Source organism: Accipiter gentilis, chromosome 9, assembly GCF_929443795.1.
Source record: "Accipiter gentilis chromosome 9, bAccGen1.1, whole genome shotgun sequence".
Classification (NCBI taxonomy): domain Eukaryota; kingdom Metazoa; phylum Chordata; class Aves; order Accipitriformes; family Accipitridae; genus Astur; species Astur gentilis.
In genome coordinates, this window is record NC_064888.1 from 21103560 (window position 1) to 21116951 (window position 13392).

Sequence of the window (13392 nt, forward strand, 5' to 3'; positions counted from 1 at the left end):
ACTGATGTTCTATATAGAAAAAGTTTCAAGGCAAAGAATTAAGAGTAAGAATTAAATAATTTGTTCTTTTAAACCTAAGGAAGAAAAAGAAAAATCTTCACTTCTTTTACCTCTGGAGTAAACCTCTTGAATTCAGACATCCAATTTGGAAGAGTAGACAAAGGACCACATACTAAGAATGGACCTGGGACTCCTCGCTCCACCATCAGTGCTATTGTTGCAATACACTGGATTGTCTTCCCCAACCCCATTTCATCAGCTAAAATGCCATTGATACCATTTTCCCAAAGCATCTACATACAGAAAAAGAAATGTCAATGCAAAATAAGCAACACACCTTAGGAATAACAGACATCTTTAGGAATGTAACATGTGTGGAAACTCTCTACTAAGCACATTTTATATTGCAGATGAGAATATTTTCATCATGGAGAAAATCAAATACAAGTGTCTTGTAAGCCCCAGACATTCATACGTAGGTGTACGTGTTTCTACCAATTAAGTGCCTGACTAGGCCCCAAAACCCCAGAACAGTATCAAAGGAAAGGATGTAAATTAGTGTTGTATCAAAAGGCACTTCAACTGCGAGTATAGCTCACACTATGCAAATTTTTACTCATACAAGCTCCAAAGAATTCCCTTAGCTTCTCCCTCTAAAAGATCAAGTTATTGTGCTGATGTTTCAGTTTTATCTATTCAAGTAGCTTCTGTAGGCAATAGCTACTTTACCATAGGAAAAAGGTGCAATTCCTGACCAACACAGGCACCGGCTCCGGCCAAAGTTCTTTGTGCAGACATTGCCTGTTCTGACAAGCGACAGAGCAACCTCTCATAAAAGAGCAGAAAGGAAGACACAGAAGCGCTCTTTGGCTACTCTATTCACTACTCAAAGTTTCATAAAAAAGATTATTATAACTGAGGGCCTAACTAGGGAAGCTGTTCCCTCCCCCAAGAAGAGGCCTGCCTTCCTTAGGCACTTCTCAGTGACAGAAGAGAGTGAGCAAGTTTAGCGGCACTCACTTGTGAGATCAGTCTAAGCCTGTCAAAACAGGATACATATGCTTGTGGGGAAGCAAAGAAAAAGAAAAAACCTAAAGGAAATACAAGATCAGCAGCAAAATGAAAATTAGTTCTGTCTGGCACTGATAATTAAAAAGCAAAGTTGTTCTAACTTGGCTTGCAGGGAAAAAAATGGGTGGAAGTTGAGTATGTATGTGGTCAATTTTTATAGCAAGTTTCTTTAGTTTTTGATTTCACAGGCTGAAAACAAACATTTTTAAAAGACTGTGTTAATATTACTAGTTAGACTCAAAGATGTGGAGAATGCAACACTCAGCTGTGACAGGTCTGCAAGGTAGTGGGTCTTTAAATACCTATGGGCTAGGTATTCAAGCCCTTGAGAGAAAAATAGTAAGACTGTCCCTTAGTAGTGTGCATAGTCCTCCTGCTTTCACAAAGTATTTGTAAGGAGAGGCTGAAAAGAAAGTCGAGTTGAACAAGAAAATAGGTGGAGAAAGGGAAGATGGAGAACACCAACCAGAAAGTCTAAGGAAACTTTTACAAACACAAATACCCTCCCCACACTGAAACATTATATCTGCTGCTTGACAACTTTTTTGTAACACCAGACTCTTATATCATGAGAAATCTTTAAAGAACTGCCTCTCTCCTTCACCTTCCCTGTACCAACTATGACCAGAGACTTCTAGTGTCTCTTTCCCCTCAATTTCCGTTTCCAATCAGCAACATGTTCAATTTCATCAACAATTGCTCCATACCCTTAGCCACTCCATGCCTTCCACTTGGTACCACCTCATTACACCGCCAGTAAAAATCTTTGGCTGCTGAAAAGGCACTGGTTGTCCATTAAATCTCCGTACTGGATCAAGGAATTGCTTGGCACTGTGTCGTACAGCTTGACATAATCTATCCTTAATTACACTATTTGAGTCTCCGTTTTTCTGCAGGTCTTCTGGACACAGGTTGTCAGAAGAGCTTTCATCCTATAGAGGGAAGTTCAAGGAACACATGACAAGCGGAATGCACATCAAAGCCCAGCTAAGACATACTTTTGCCCAATTTACACCAGTCTTAATGTTCAGTGAAGTAAGCCAGCACCTGACACAAAGTCTTATTTTGAGTAACTGTTAACTCAGGAGTAGAATTTATTTTTAGGATTAATAGTACTACATAGGTAGACATCAACATGCAAAATTTCAAAGCCTTATGCGCATTCTTTACTCCATTAGACCTGAAAACCAGTGATAGCTACTGAAGCTATTGGGCTTACAATTTTCTACCCAGAAAAGCAAGCAGACTTAAAACCTTCCTCACAAGGAAGGTTGGCAATTAATGAAGCTATTTCCCTTCTGTAAGCAGATTCTAGAGAATGCTGGAAAGAAAGTCATACTGTGCACATAGCTCAAACTACAGCTGAAGCAGAAGAGACCACAGCTGTTATCTCCATGTTTGAATGCTTAAAAATGACTTAAGGTCTTGTATACCAGCACAAATATTTCTTAGTAAATTCCTATTTCCTTATTTTCAAAACTACAGGCATTCTATAAATACGTTGAAATTCAGTGTTTAAGAAAAAATAAGTTAGAAGTTTTCACCTTGGATTTCTGAAAATAAGTATTTAAGTGCATTCACTTGCACCACTTTTTTTAAACTTCTAATTCAGGACTTTAGTATCTAGCAGAGATGCTCAATTACAGGAAAAGCTTAAAGATATAAAGTATAAAAAGCCATCCCTCCCTTTGGGCTTAACACACTTAAACTGCAATAACATGTGCCAACATACCTGATTTTCCACTTTACTTTTTTTTGCCACTGATAATATTTCCTGGAAACAAAGAAAAAAAACCTATGCTTATGTGCTTTTCAACCTTTAAGGCTACTACAATTTGTATTTCATGAGATCTTTTAAGTGAAGAATCTGGACAGATCTTTAAAAAGCTTTCCATACAACATCATTAATCATACAAGTGACTCTAAACAAGGGCACACACCAGAGAACACATTCCAATTACAAAGAGTAACTGAGAATTCAATTGGCAATGTAGTCTCTTCACAGCTTGCCTCCCTCAAAGATTTAATAAAAAATAAAATAAAAAAATCCACAGGTCTGACAACACTGCTTGTTACACAGATCTTTGTTGGAGGAAAGTTGTATGTTACAGACAGACTACTGTTGACTGATAATCTCTGATGGCAATGTACGAGAATGTATTGCTCTAAAATACAGATGTCACACAGCAATTGCCTCACCAGTTAAAATTTGTGTTATAAAAATCCAGACAAGCCTATTTATAGCTATGGCCTACCTCTTTGGACATAATTTCTGAGATGTTGTATGTCCCATCATCTCTCCCTCTCTTCTTTTTTGCACCTATAAGGTAACATTTGAGTTTATACAACACATCAAACATTAAAGAAACTAAAAATACCAGTACTTACAGAAGGCAGAGCCTAATACATTACCTGATTTCTCCTCTTTGCCATCAAGTGGATTTTGACTCTAGAAAATAAACATAGGATGAGGTTCATCATCTTATGCATCTCTATCGTGACACAGATAAAAAGATGTAAACAGCCTCAAACCATTGCCTTTGAAAGCTTCTTGAAATACTATTATGCAGTTTTTAAAAATACAGCAAAAAAAATTCCTGCTTATCTTATTTATTACTTATGCTTGGCTGAATAAACAACCACTGCTAAAAGAAAAAACCTCAAAACAAATTAAAACCATTTGCTTTAGTATAAATTAGTCAGAAACATCTCCTTAAGATGACTGTCATGGTATACAATTTTTAAGCACTTTTAAACAGTCTTATTATGGTTAAAATAAATATGGTATACTAGATAGATGCTGCAAGTCAAATACTAGCTAATCTAACTTAGTTAGTTTACCTAACTTGATCAAAATTGATATCATTTTATTCAGAAAGTTGCATAAAATAGCTAGTTAATCTTACCTTGGCAGATTTTAACATCATCTCTCTCTTTTTTTCTAACTTCTCTTTCCTCCTCTGTTCCTAAAGAAAGGAAAAAAAAAACCAAAAAACAACAACACCCCCCCCACACACACACATTTCTTATCTTTCAGCAACACCCACAAGAGCACTATCCATTATAGAAGTGATAACAGGCATAGATTACATTGGTAATATAGAGTTCTGTATACTCTAAAGACTTTGTTTTTGCAATCGCAATAAAAGCCTCTATTCTGACATAGTTTAAAATGATAAAGCAAAGCTTGAATTCCTTGTCAGTGCATACAGTTATTTAGAAAGACTCCAACAAAGATATTCCCAATTGTAAACTCCTTAAGATCACATCTAGTGCAGTAAGTTTTCCACATATCCAGCTCCTCTTTAACGTCTACATATTACCACTTGTGTTCATTGCGAAACAGAAAGCAATGTAAGCAGCTTACAATGCCTTTAAGGAAGAAGTGCTTTCATGTCTTGAAGAATTTAGGATTTTAATTCCAGCTACTATTTCTGCTTGCTGAAAGTAAAAGAACCCTGGAAAAATAGGTAAGAAACCTTGGTATTGATCAGATGGAGCAAGACTTAGTACTGAAAGACGCATTCTATCAACGCAGTAACCATGAATTCAAGCTGACAGTTAAACTAGAGAAGTATTTTAGAAAGGAGGTTCCTGCAGTCTGTCAGCATCACTTTTCTGAGAACATTGTTGCCCTGAATCTTTTCCTAAGATTCTTCCTCTCTCTCAAGCATAAACTCGTACAAGCCTGTCCATAAAGGTACAATAAGAAAGTCAAGATAAAGCTAGATATGAACTCAGCAACCCATGGATTAAAAAAACCAAATCCAAAACCACACCAAATCATTTTATGGAAGCTCTTGTTTGGGAACAGCATGACCTCAAATGACTGTAATTTACAAATTTGTTTGATGGAGGCCTACATTAGCACCGTGAAGACACACCTCAGTCTCCAGCGATTAACACAAATAGGCTGCACAACTTCCTATTTGTCAATTCTTTGCAACTTCTATCCTCCCTCCAGGTTTTCTAGCTCCCTTAAACTTTGTTTCTTATCTGAAATATTTATTTTCTCTTCCTAGCACTCAGGCCAACAAAAGAACTGTAAAGATATTGGTGCCACCCTCACACTGTGATTTTAAATTGTAATTCATGCTCTTCCCAGTCTGATTTATCTATGGATTTATAGAACAAATTCTGAATATTATGTAAAGCACCACTTCATTCCTGGGCAGTAGTTCTAGTAGATTTTCATGTTGTTATTGCAATCCTAACAGCATTTTTACTTCAGTTCAAACAGCTGGAGGGCAAAAAAAACCCCAACCAAACAGATGGCAGCCCATCTTAAGAATCCTCACTGCAGACAAGAATACACCTACCTCTAGTTGCTGCTGTTCCATTTTGGTTAGCAAGAATTTGGAATAGATGTTGCTTTTTTCAAGCAAATGTTGAAGTCTCTTATAGCGCATTTCACTTGACTCCCTGTCCCAAGAAGCACGAGCCTGGGCAACACAAAGAGACGTCAAGTCTTTATAGATGCTTCAGTTAATGCTTTAATATAATGAAGGGTTCTTCTGCAGGGTAACTGCAACTCTCACACACACACACACACAAGCTTTCCCTTCAAGTCATTACACATCTACATGCATTATACATCTATGATTCACGAGAGTATGGACTCACGTGTACCTATGAAGTGCTTTAAGATGAAAATAACTGAGGGTTGCATTCACTTGCATATGTAAACAGAGCTCTACAACACACACACTTGCAGTGCAGTAACACAAGGTATTCAAGGCCTCAAAGGTGTATCAACTCCAATTTATAGATTTAGAGCAAAATGAAATTTATTTGCAGCCTGCAAAGTTTGGGAGGAAAAACAACCCCAACCCTACCTGGCAAAATTCAGCACAGTTTCCCAAGTATTAGTTGGGACTCCTCCTCCACATGCCATTTGCACAAAGGTACAGTTTTTCATTATGAACAGGATAGTCAGACAGCTACAAAACCATCATGCCCAATTCACAGAGGTCAAGTCAATTCCCAATGTGAACACAGTAACTTCTTGCTTTGATTACAAAACCCACACATGCTTTTAGAAGTAACTTCTGTTGAATTAGTCAAGTCTGTGCATTTAGAAGTTTGCAAATTACTCTTTAAAACTCAGATCAAGACTCCCCCAAAAAGTGAAAAAGCATTCACCTCTGCATTCACCTAACATTGCCTGTTAGATTGAGATATCAAACAAGTGAAAAGGTATAAATTAGCATCTCCAAGAGAAACCCCAGCAAGGCAAGATGCAGAGCTTTACAAGATGCTTATCTATGCCATTGCTTTCAGAAGAAACACTGGGAGAAGGGCTCACTAAGACAGAAAGGCAAGGGAATCTTCTGAAACTAGATAGGCTAACAGGCAGGGAGGGAAAAAGGATATTAGTTGAATCATGGGACAAACTGTGTGACATAGAGAAGGGGAAGGCTGTTTCTCTCCCCCAGAAATCAGACCTTTATTTTCCACAAACAGTACTCCATGTCATTCTTATCAGGTAGCTATCATCGTATTCTTTTATGAGAGGAAGATCTATCTCAAAAAGTTCTTTGGGGGAAGAGATTGCCTTCTTGTGATTATCCATATAGTTTTTATTGCTTCTGCTCTCCCCAATCCAGGTTTTTTCCTTCAGATGAAAAGTACCTGAGCTCAGAAAGATTAACCCTTTATGGCAATGCCAAGACAGAATATCATTAAAACTAAGCTACTTCATTCAGCAAGTTGCTATTGCTCACTTCACTGGAGTCAACACAGCATCATTCCATTAATGGATCAATCTGAAGGACCGTTCCCTTGACCAACTGCAAAAATTTCAAGGGAAACCCAAACCTCAGAGACGAACAGCATTGAACTTGATTTCTCCACTTTGCCTTTTGCCTCAATTTTCAAGCCAACAAAGGGAGGGGTTTTTTCCCCTTTTTGACTGAAAAGCTCAAAAATTTGCCACTCTTTCATCACACTTTACATTCTTATATATTTGCATAATGGTATTTTGCCTTCAGGTCACAGAAGGAACAAACAACTCTTTTGTTGAACTGCTGTACAAATCACCTGGCAGGGGGTTTGCCGAAGTGACAAGGACCAAAGTGACAAGCATAAAAAACCCAGAAGCTTCAAGAACATCAACTGCCCCCAGATGCCAGTAAACCCGAATTTAACAACACAGGTTATTTCCCTTAGTCTGACTGGTCCCAGACTGCACAGAGAAAGCATGATAGAAACACACAGAACAATGGAGTGATACTCTTGTCAGAGGTAAGCTCTGTGAATTCTCAAAAAATGGAGAAAACGCAAAAAAAACCCAGACCTATCACATTATAGCATTGTTACAGAAGTGGTTTCCTCCTTACCCTCCAAAAGAATTGCCTCCAAATTTTTAGTTCCAAGTCTGATCAAGGAATACCTGAAGAGAAGTTCAGACAGGCTCTATCATGACTTATTGCTTGCAAGAAAGATTATGAGACTTCGGGGAAAATAAAGTATTACTTTCTAACTACAATATCAGAAAATGCAGCAGCCTAAAAACATACCTTTATAAATCACAACTTTTCTTAGTGAAAAGATAAAGAGTAACTAAAATTAGTTCCAGGCCTTAGAAACTGTATTTTTCATGCCCTTAGAATAATGCTTCAGTTTTTAAGACATCAGTCTCAGGTGGGCCGAATACAAAGCTATGTAATTAACAGAAAAGGGGAAAATGAGAGCACTCTGAAAGACAGGAAAAAAACCCAACCCAAACACACTGATTTCTCCAGTATTTTGATTAATAGCGTTAGTTTTTTTAGAATACAATTCCCAGAAGAGCATTTAAGAGAAGAGTTCTTTCAAGCTTGTATTTCCTTATGCCTGAAATACAATACCTACATAGCATTCTGATACCTTGATAATTTGTATCAGCACAGGTCTAGAAGCATCATGTTTTCATGTTCTCTCTCCAGAACAGATCGGTTATTATCAACCAATGCTTAATATCAACATTTGAAAACATTCACAGCAAGAGAGAAATTAAATGTAGTAACGATTATGTCATTTGTATTAGGGATGTATCATTTCCTTGAAGCAGTCTACATTTCCTGCAACATAAGCAAACAGAAGTACACAAACCAAACATTAACTCTCAGGGTGATTACATGTACATTTCTCCTGGCAGCAACGGCAGCTCAAGCAGCTCCTACTCCCCTCCACTTCGGGGTGTCCGAACAACTGCGTGCGGGAAAGAGCAGGAGAGCAGACCAGGAAAATGACCGGCATAAACCTAATCCTTTTTGGCTAGGCTTTTTAAGCTAGGCTACTTAGTTGATGCAGTTCAGTTGCGGCCTTCAAACACCGCTGCAAAGAGAATGAGCTGCCAGTGACAGCAGCTGCCTAAACTACACCTGCTACCAAAAGAAACTCATAACCGGGCTTATTTCTGGAAAAGTTAAATGGTATTTATAGAATAGTCCTGCAGAGGTCTAATCAGGTCGTTTGTTTGGTGGGGTTTTTTTAATAAAATGAGGAGAAAAAAAGAGGAAAACAAGTGTCATGTACGCATACAGAAAATGCAAACAAAAAAAATCTTGCCTTCAATATTTCAGACAGAAATTCAGAAGAATGTGAACTTACTATCCTTTCTGAAATCAGCTTACTTTAAAGGCACGATACCTTAGATTTTTAGACTCAGAACGACAAAAGTAAAGAGGTAATCTTCTCATTGCAAACCTAAATGCGTATAAAATGCAGCAGGCTTCTTGCTGACTGCAAGAGTCCACCGTTAACCTTCAAAAACAAAATAAAGCATAAACAAAAAAAAAAAAAACAAAAAAAAAAAAGAGAAGCCTCCCGTGGACGATCAAAGGCGCTTGTGAATCACAGCCACCGCCCGGAACTTGAACAACCCCTCACGTTTGTTTGTTTTGAAATCAAAGGCGCTGCACGACACCCAGCCCCGGCCCACAACCCCCGCGTGGACTAACGGCGCGGGGGCACGGCGCTCAGACCCAGACCGAATCCCAACGGCTCGCCCTCCGCGGGGCAGCCCCACCTCGCCGCCCCCTCACCCTCTCCAGCATCTGCCGCTCCTTCTCCAGCCCCGCCGCCTCCAGCTGCTCCTCCTCCTTCAGCATGGCCGGCGTGATCACCGCCGCCTCCGCCTGCTCCCCCATCTCCGCTCCCAGCGGTTCTGCAACGAGCGCACGGGTGGTTGGTTACCCGCGGGTGGCTGATTACCCGCGCCCCCCCGCCCGCCGCCCCGAGCTCCCACCGCCGCTGCTCGCCGTGTTCTGGGCCGGCATGGCGGCGCGCCGGGGCCGTTGGGCACGAGGCGGTGCGGCACGCGCAGCCACCACCGTCCGGCGCGCCCCGCCGAACTCCCGCGCTCCCCACCTCACCGCGCGCCGCCCGGCCGCCTCGCGAGACCAAAAACCGCGCGCTGCCCGAGCCGCGCGAGAGGCGGCACCGCTCTCGCGAGGCCGCTCGCTCCGCCCCCTCCCGGGACCGCCCGGAGGCCATCTTGACTGCTGGCAAGCGGCGCGGCCGCCTGGGCGTCGTTTCAGTTCAGCTTCGCCCCGCCCCGCCCTCTCCGCCCCGCTCCGCTCCGCTCCGCTCCCCGCCGCGCCGCCGGTTCCCCGGGCAGCTCCTCGGGCCCGCCTCTGCTGGCCGGTGCCCCGCCTCGGGCCTCAGTGCTGAAGCGCTCTTGGGCCTGCCTGTCCAGCGTGGGGCCTCCATACGCTGCGGTGAGCCCTGGGCCTGCGGGGCCTCGGCCGCGCTGACGGTCGTTGTTTCGGTGAACGTGCGCTTCTGGCCCTGTGGTGTACAGCCCGCCCTCAAAGAGCCGCCGCAGGCTGGTGCCGTCAGCAGCTGTTGGCCAGGCAGAGCGTGATGAAACTGCCTGGGCTTCATCGTCCTGCTTTCCTCTGGCAGCGGGAGCGGCACCGGTATACGTCTCTGGATCTCCGCTCGGAGAGTGTGGACATAGCAGGGGCCGATTGTCTCCGTTAGTGCAAGGACCGAAGTGCTTTCTTGAACACTTCCGATTTGTGCCACGAGAGGGCAGAGGAGCGCTTAAAACACGAGTGAGAGCTGTGCTCCCCTCAACCGATGGAAAACCCTTTTCCCAAGGCATAGGTTGCGTCAAAGTAAATGTTTCTAGTGTTTAGAACAAAAACACTTTAGCTTCAGCTAAATAACACAAGCTGTCCAAATAACTTTGGGCTTATCACCTCAGATCCATTAAAAAACGCTGTGCTAGTAATGTCTTGCACCTGACTCTCAAACGGATAAACTCACTCCACACACATGGGGACCAGAGCTCCTGGTTCAAAAAAGACCTAGAAAGGGAGAGAGGGGGAGGAAAGGAGAAGCAGAAGAACAAACAAGTCTAGTAATAACTGAGGTGGATGACATTCTTGTCATCATTCTCAAAGCCTTAAGAGGCTGATTCTGGGTGGTGTAATGTGGTTTATGGAAAAGCGATTCTGTTTTGCAAGGCATAGTTCGGAGGCTAACTCGAGACAGTTCTGCATTGATGTGAGGGAACGTTAGCAAGGAGGAATGTTATTACACCCCCTAATAAAGTTATTTTATTGGCATTGTGGCAATTGAATGCAGCCTTTTTCAAGCTTCTGTTTCACTTGCAACTATTCTCAAGACACCACAGTGAATAAAGAAAGAAAACCTTTTCTTTTCTAAGGCACCTTTCATTCTGTTGGGCCTAAAGTGCTTTTCAAACCATACTGTTAGAGTAGAATAATCACGTAGATGACAACTGAAGTGAATCCAAGCTGGAATATGATGGTGGTTTAAGTGGCTCCCAACACCAGTTGTGGGCAGGAAGCAGGGATGAAGGTGTAACTAGAACTTGAGGAGCGCTCAGGAAAATGAAATTGCAAAGATTTCAGCTGGGATATAAATGTTAACACCTCTACTTCTTTTAAAAAACAACATAAGATCTGTCCTGCCCAGAAGTTCTAAGCAGCACAATTTATATCTCTTATCCAAAGAAAATAAACCTCTCAGTAAAATACGTAATAGAATACAAATGTTACATCTCACTCCTGTATCCACACACGTTATTTTTTAATATCATTAAAACCATTTTTGGAATTGTGAGACAGTGAGACATATACCACCTTACCTCAGATTATCACTCAAATCAGACAGTTTTGTTTCAGCCACTTCCTGCTCTGCCCAACACTGTGTCTGTAAGCTGTTTGGGGCAGGAAGGGGTTTGCTGGTGGGTAGTGGAGTTGTGGCTCCCTGTGGACAGCTCGGCATCACGATTGCCATTCGTTTTTGCAGGGAGAGACTGTGCTGTTGTGTAGCAACCCTCACCCTCCCTCCCACCACCACCGCTGTGGCTGCATCCACTCCTGGCCCAGAACCCCCTGCTATGGCCTGCGACAGGAGAGTGGCTCTGTCAGCTTCTAGGGGAGTATTTGCCTTTGTGCACAGGGTGTTTCTGTGTTCACCTGTGTCATAATTTAGGGCTGGAATATTATTTTCCCTGTTTATTGGTAAAAGTCATCAGAAATAAATGACAAAATGGTAATTAATTAGCCATCTCTTTGGTGACATTCAGATATCCAATACCCATAAAACTTGATGCAGCAAAAGACTTTGTAGAACAGGCCTTTTAAAAAAATATTCCAGGTAAATGCTAGCACATCGGTCAGTAGTGGCCGGAGCCTGTTGCACACATACAATGGTCTGTTTTTAACATCCCACAGACAGACAGACACTTAGAAGGGGAGTGTGCAAAAGATTCATGTCCAGTCTTGCAGACAAGGGCACTTACCCTGGCTTAGCACACATGGATAAGGTGAGGGCAACAAACATCTTCCTCCAGATCCAGCTATCACTGTGGAATGAGTAAGTGCTGCTTGTCACTGCTCCTCTCCAAGTGCTCTCAAGACTGAGACCTCAGTATTTGATATTAATGGACTGAGGTAACAAGGAGAATGATCAGATCATCGTACAGATGATTATGTAAATTGTTCATGGGGTAGATTCTTAGGGGTTGGGAATAGGGCTATTGCCACTAGCAAAGGATGTTAAATGGGCAGAGCTGGTAGCACCTTCCATAAGTGTAGCAGGATCCAGAAAACAATGTGTCTCCATGACATAAATCTCCACTTGCTGCTTAGCCCAAGCAAAGAGGTTGTAACATGTAGTTTCTATCCAGAATCAATTTCTTTTACCTCAGTAGTCAGTGACTTGTTACTGCAGTGTAGAAAGTCACCTTTTGTTTCAGAAGATGAAAGTCCCTCATAACGCACCTGGACACTTATACAGTATAATGCAAGGTGCGGAGAAAGATGAACCCAGTGGCACAGAGGGGACTGGGGGAAATTACAGTGCAAGAAAGGAGATAAGAGTTAGAAAAATGCAGATTGTAAACAAAGACAGTTCTGTTCTCAGGTTGGCCAAGTGGCTGCTGCTAGGTCTCAGTAACCCTGGGTTGTCACCTTTGAGATTTACTTGTCACTCTGGTATGCAATACAAGAATGTGTGTCATTTCATCATGTTCCTTGCCTTCCCAGGTTGCCTAACTAATTTACTACAAACTGTAAAAGTATTTCCTTGTACTAATTGCTCTGTGTGCTGAATGACAGGAATCGGAAGCTGGGACTTTGAAGTAAGATGGTTTTCCCTAGATGAGAGAAGTGAGACGTACAGATTCAGGCTATTTTGCCCCTGTTTTATTCTTTCACAATATATCTAAAAGTCTTTCCTCTTCCTGAACAAATGAGAAAGTCTCCAAAGCACTGTGGCAGATAGCAGTGGCATCCCTGAAGTTTGCTCACTGATCTTCAAATTTAAATTTATTTTTAATCCCTCCCCCTTTTTTTTTCTTAAAAATCAATGACTGCTAAAATGCAGAAGTAGCAGCCATAGAAACCCTGGTTGCTCTTCCTGATAGTAACAACCCATACTTGCTATGGCTAAAAGAGGTATTGTAGCAGGATCCTCTTCTCCATCCACAAGCACAACCTTCAGGTGGTCAGAAATTTCAGAGATTATCAAGACCAGTGGATTGGCAAGTTTAACTAAATCTCCTGTAACTCAGAGTTAAACTTCCAGCTGGGAGATGTGTAGGAAAAACGCACTGAAGGATCTGGGGTCTCAGCAGGTAACAAGCATGCTATATATAGAATAACGCTAGATGGCTGCACAGTCTCCAAGAAAGTGCTGTTGCCTTCAAGTTTAACTATGTAGCTTGTGGGCCTGAAATCTATAAGGTAAGATGTGTTGATCAGTGAAGTAGAAGCATGTTTGTGTGCCAGCCCCTCTGTGTTAGTAAGCAATCAAGTTCTTTGAGATGGCACTCAGAGCAGTAACGTACTAGGAATGGCA

General features: G+C 41.9%; 2 protein-coding genes across 12 annotated transcripts in view; both read right to left on the bottom strand.

Annotated features, from left to right (window-relative positions):
- TLL2 (tolloid like 2) overlaps nt 1-13392 on the bottom strand; it is a 321269-nt gene that overhangs the window by 125221 nt on the left and 182656 nt on the right. The gene's annotated exons all lie outside the window — the stretch shown is intronic.
- HELLS (helicase, lymphoid specific) overlaps nt 1-13392 on the bottom strand; it is a 70542-nt gene that overhangs the window by 15685 nt on the left and 41465 nt on the right. For 4 of the 11 annotated variants that reach the window (XM_049809780.1, XM_049809784.1, XM_049809783.1 and 1 more), the window contains 8 exons: nt 9099-9220; nt 5391-5513; nt 3978-4037; nt 3484-3520; nt 3327-3391; nt 2804-2845; nt 1779-2003; nt 111-293 (listed from right to left, as the gene is read on the bottom strand). In XM_049809780.1, coding sequence (XP_049665737.1) covers nt 111-293; nt 1779-2003; nt 2804-2845; nt 3327-3391; nt 3484-3520; nt 3978-4037; nt 5391-5513; nt 9099-9220 — 857 coding nt within the window. The other 7 variants (XM_049809779.1, XM_049809785.1, XM_049809781.1 and 4 more) reach the window with 7 other exon arrangements.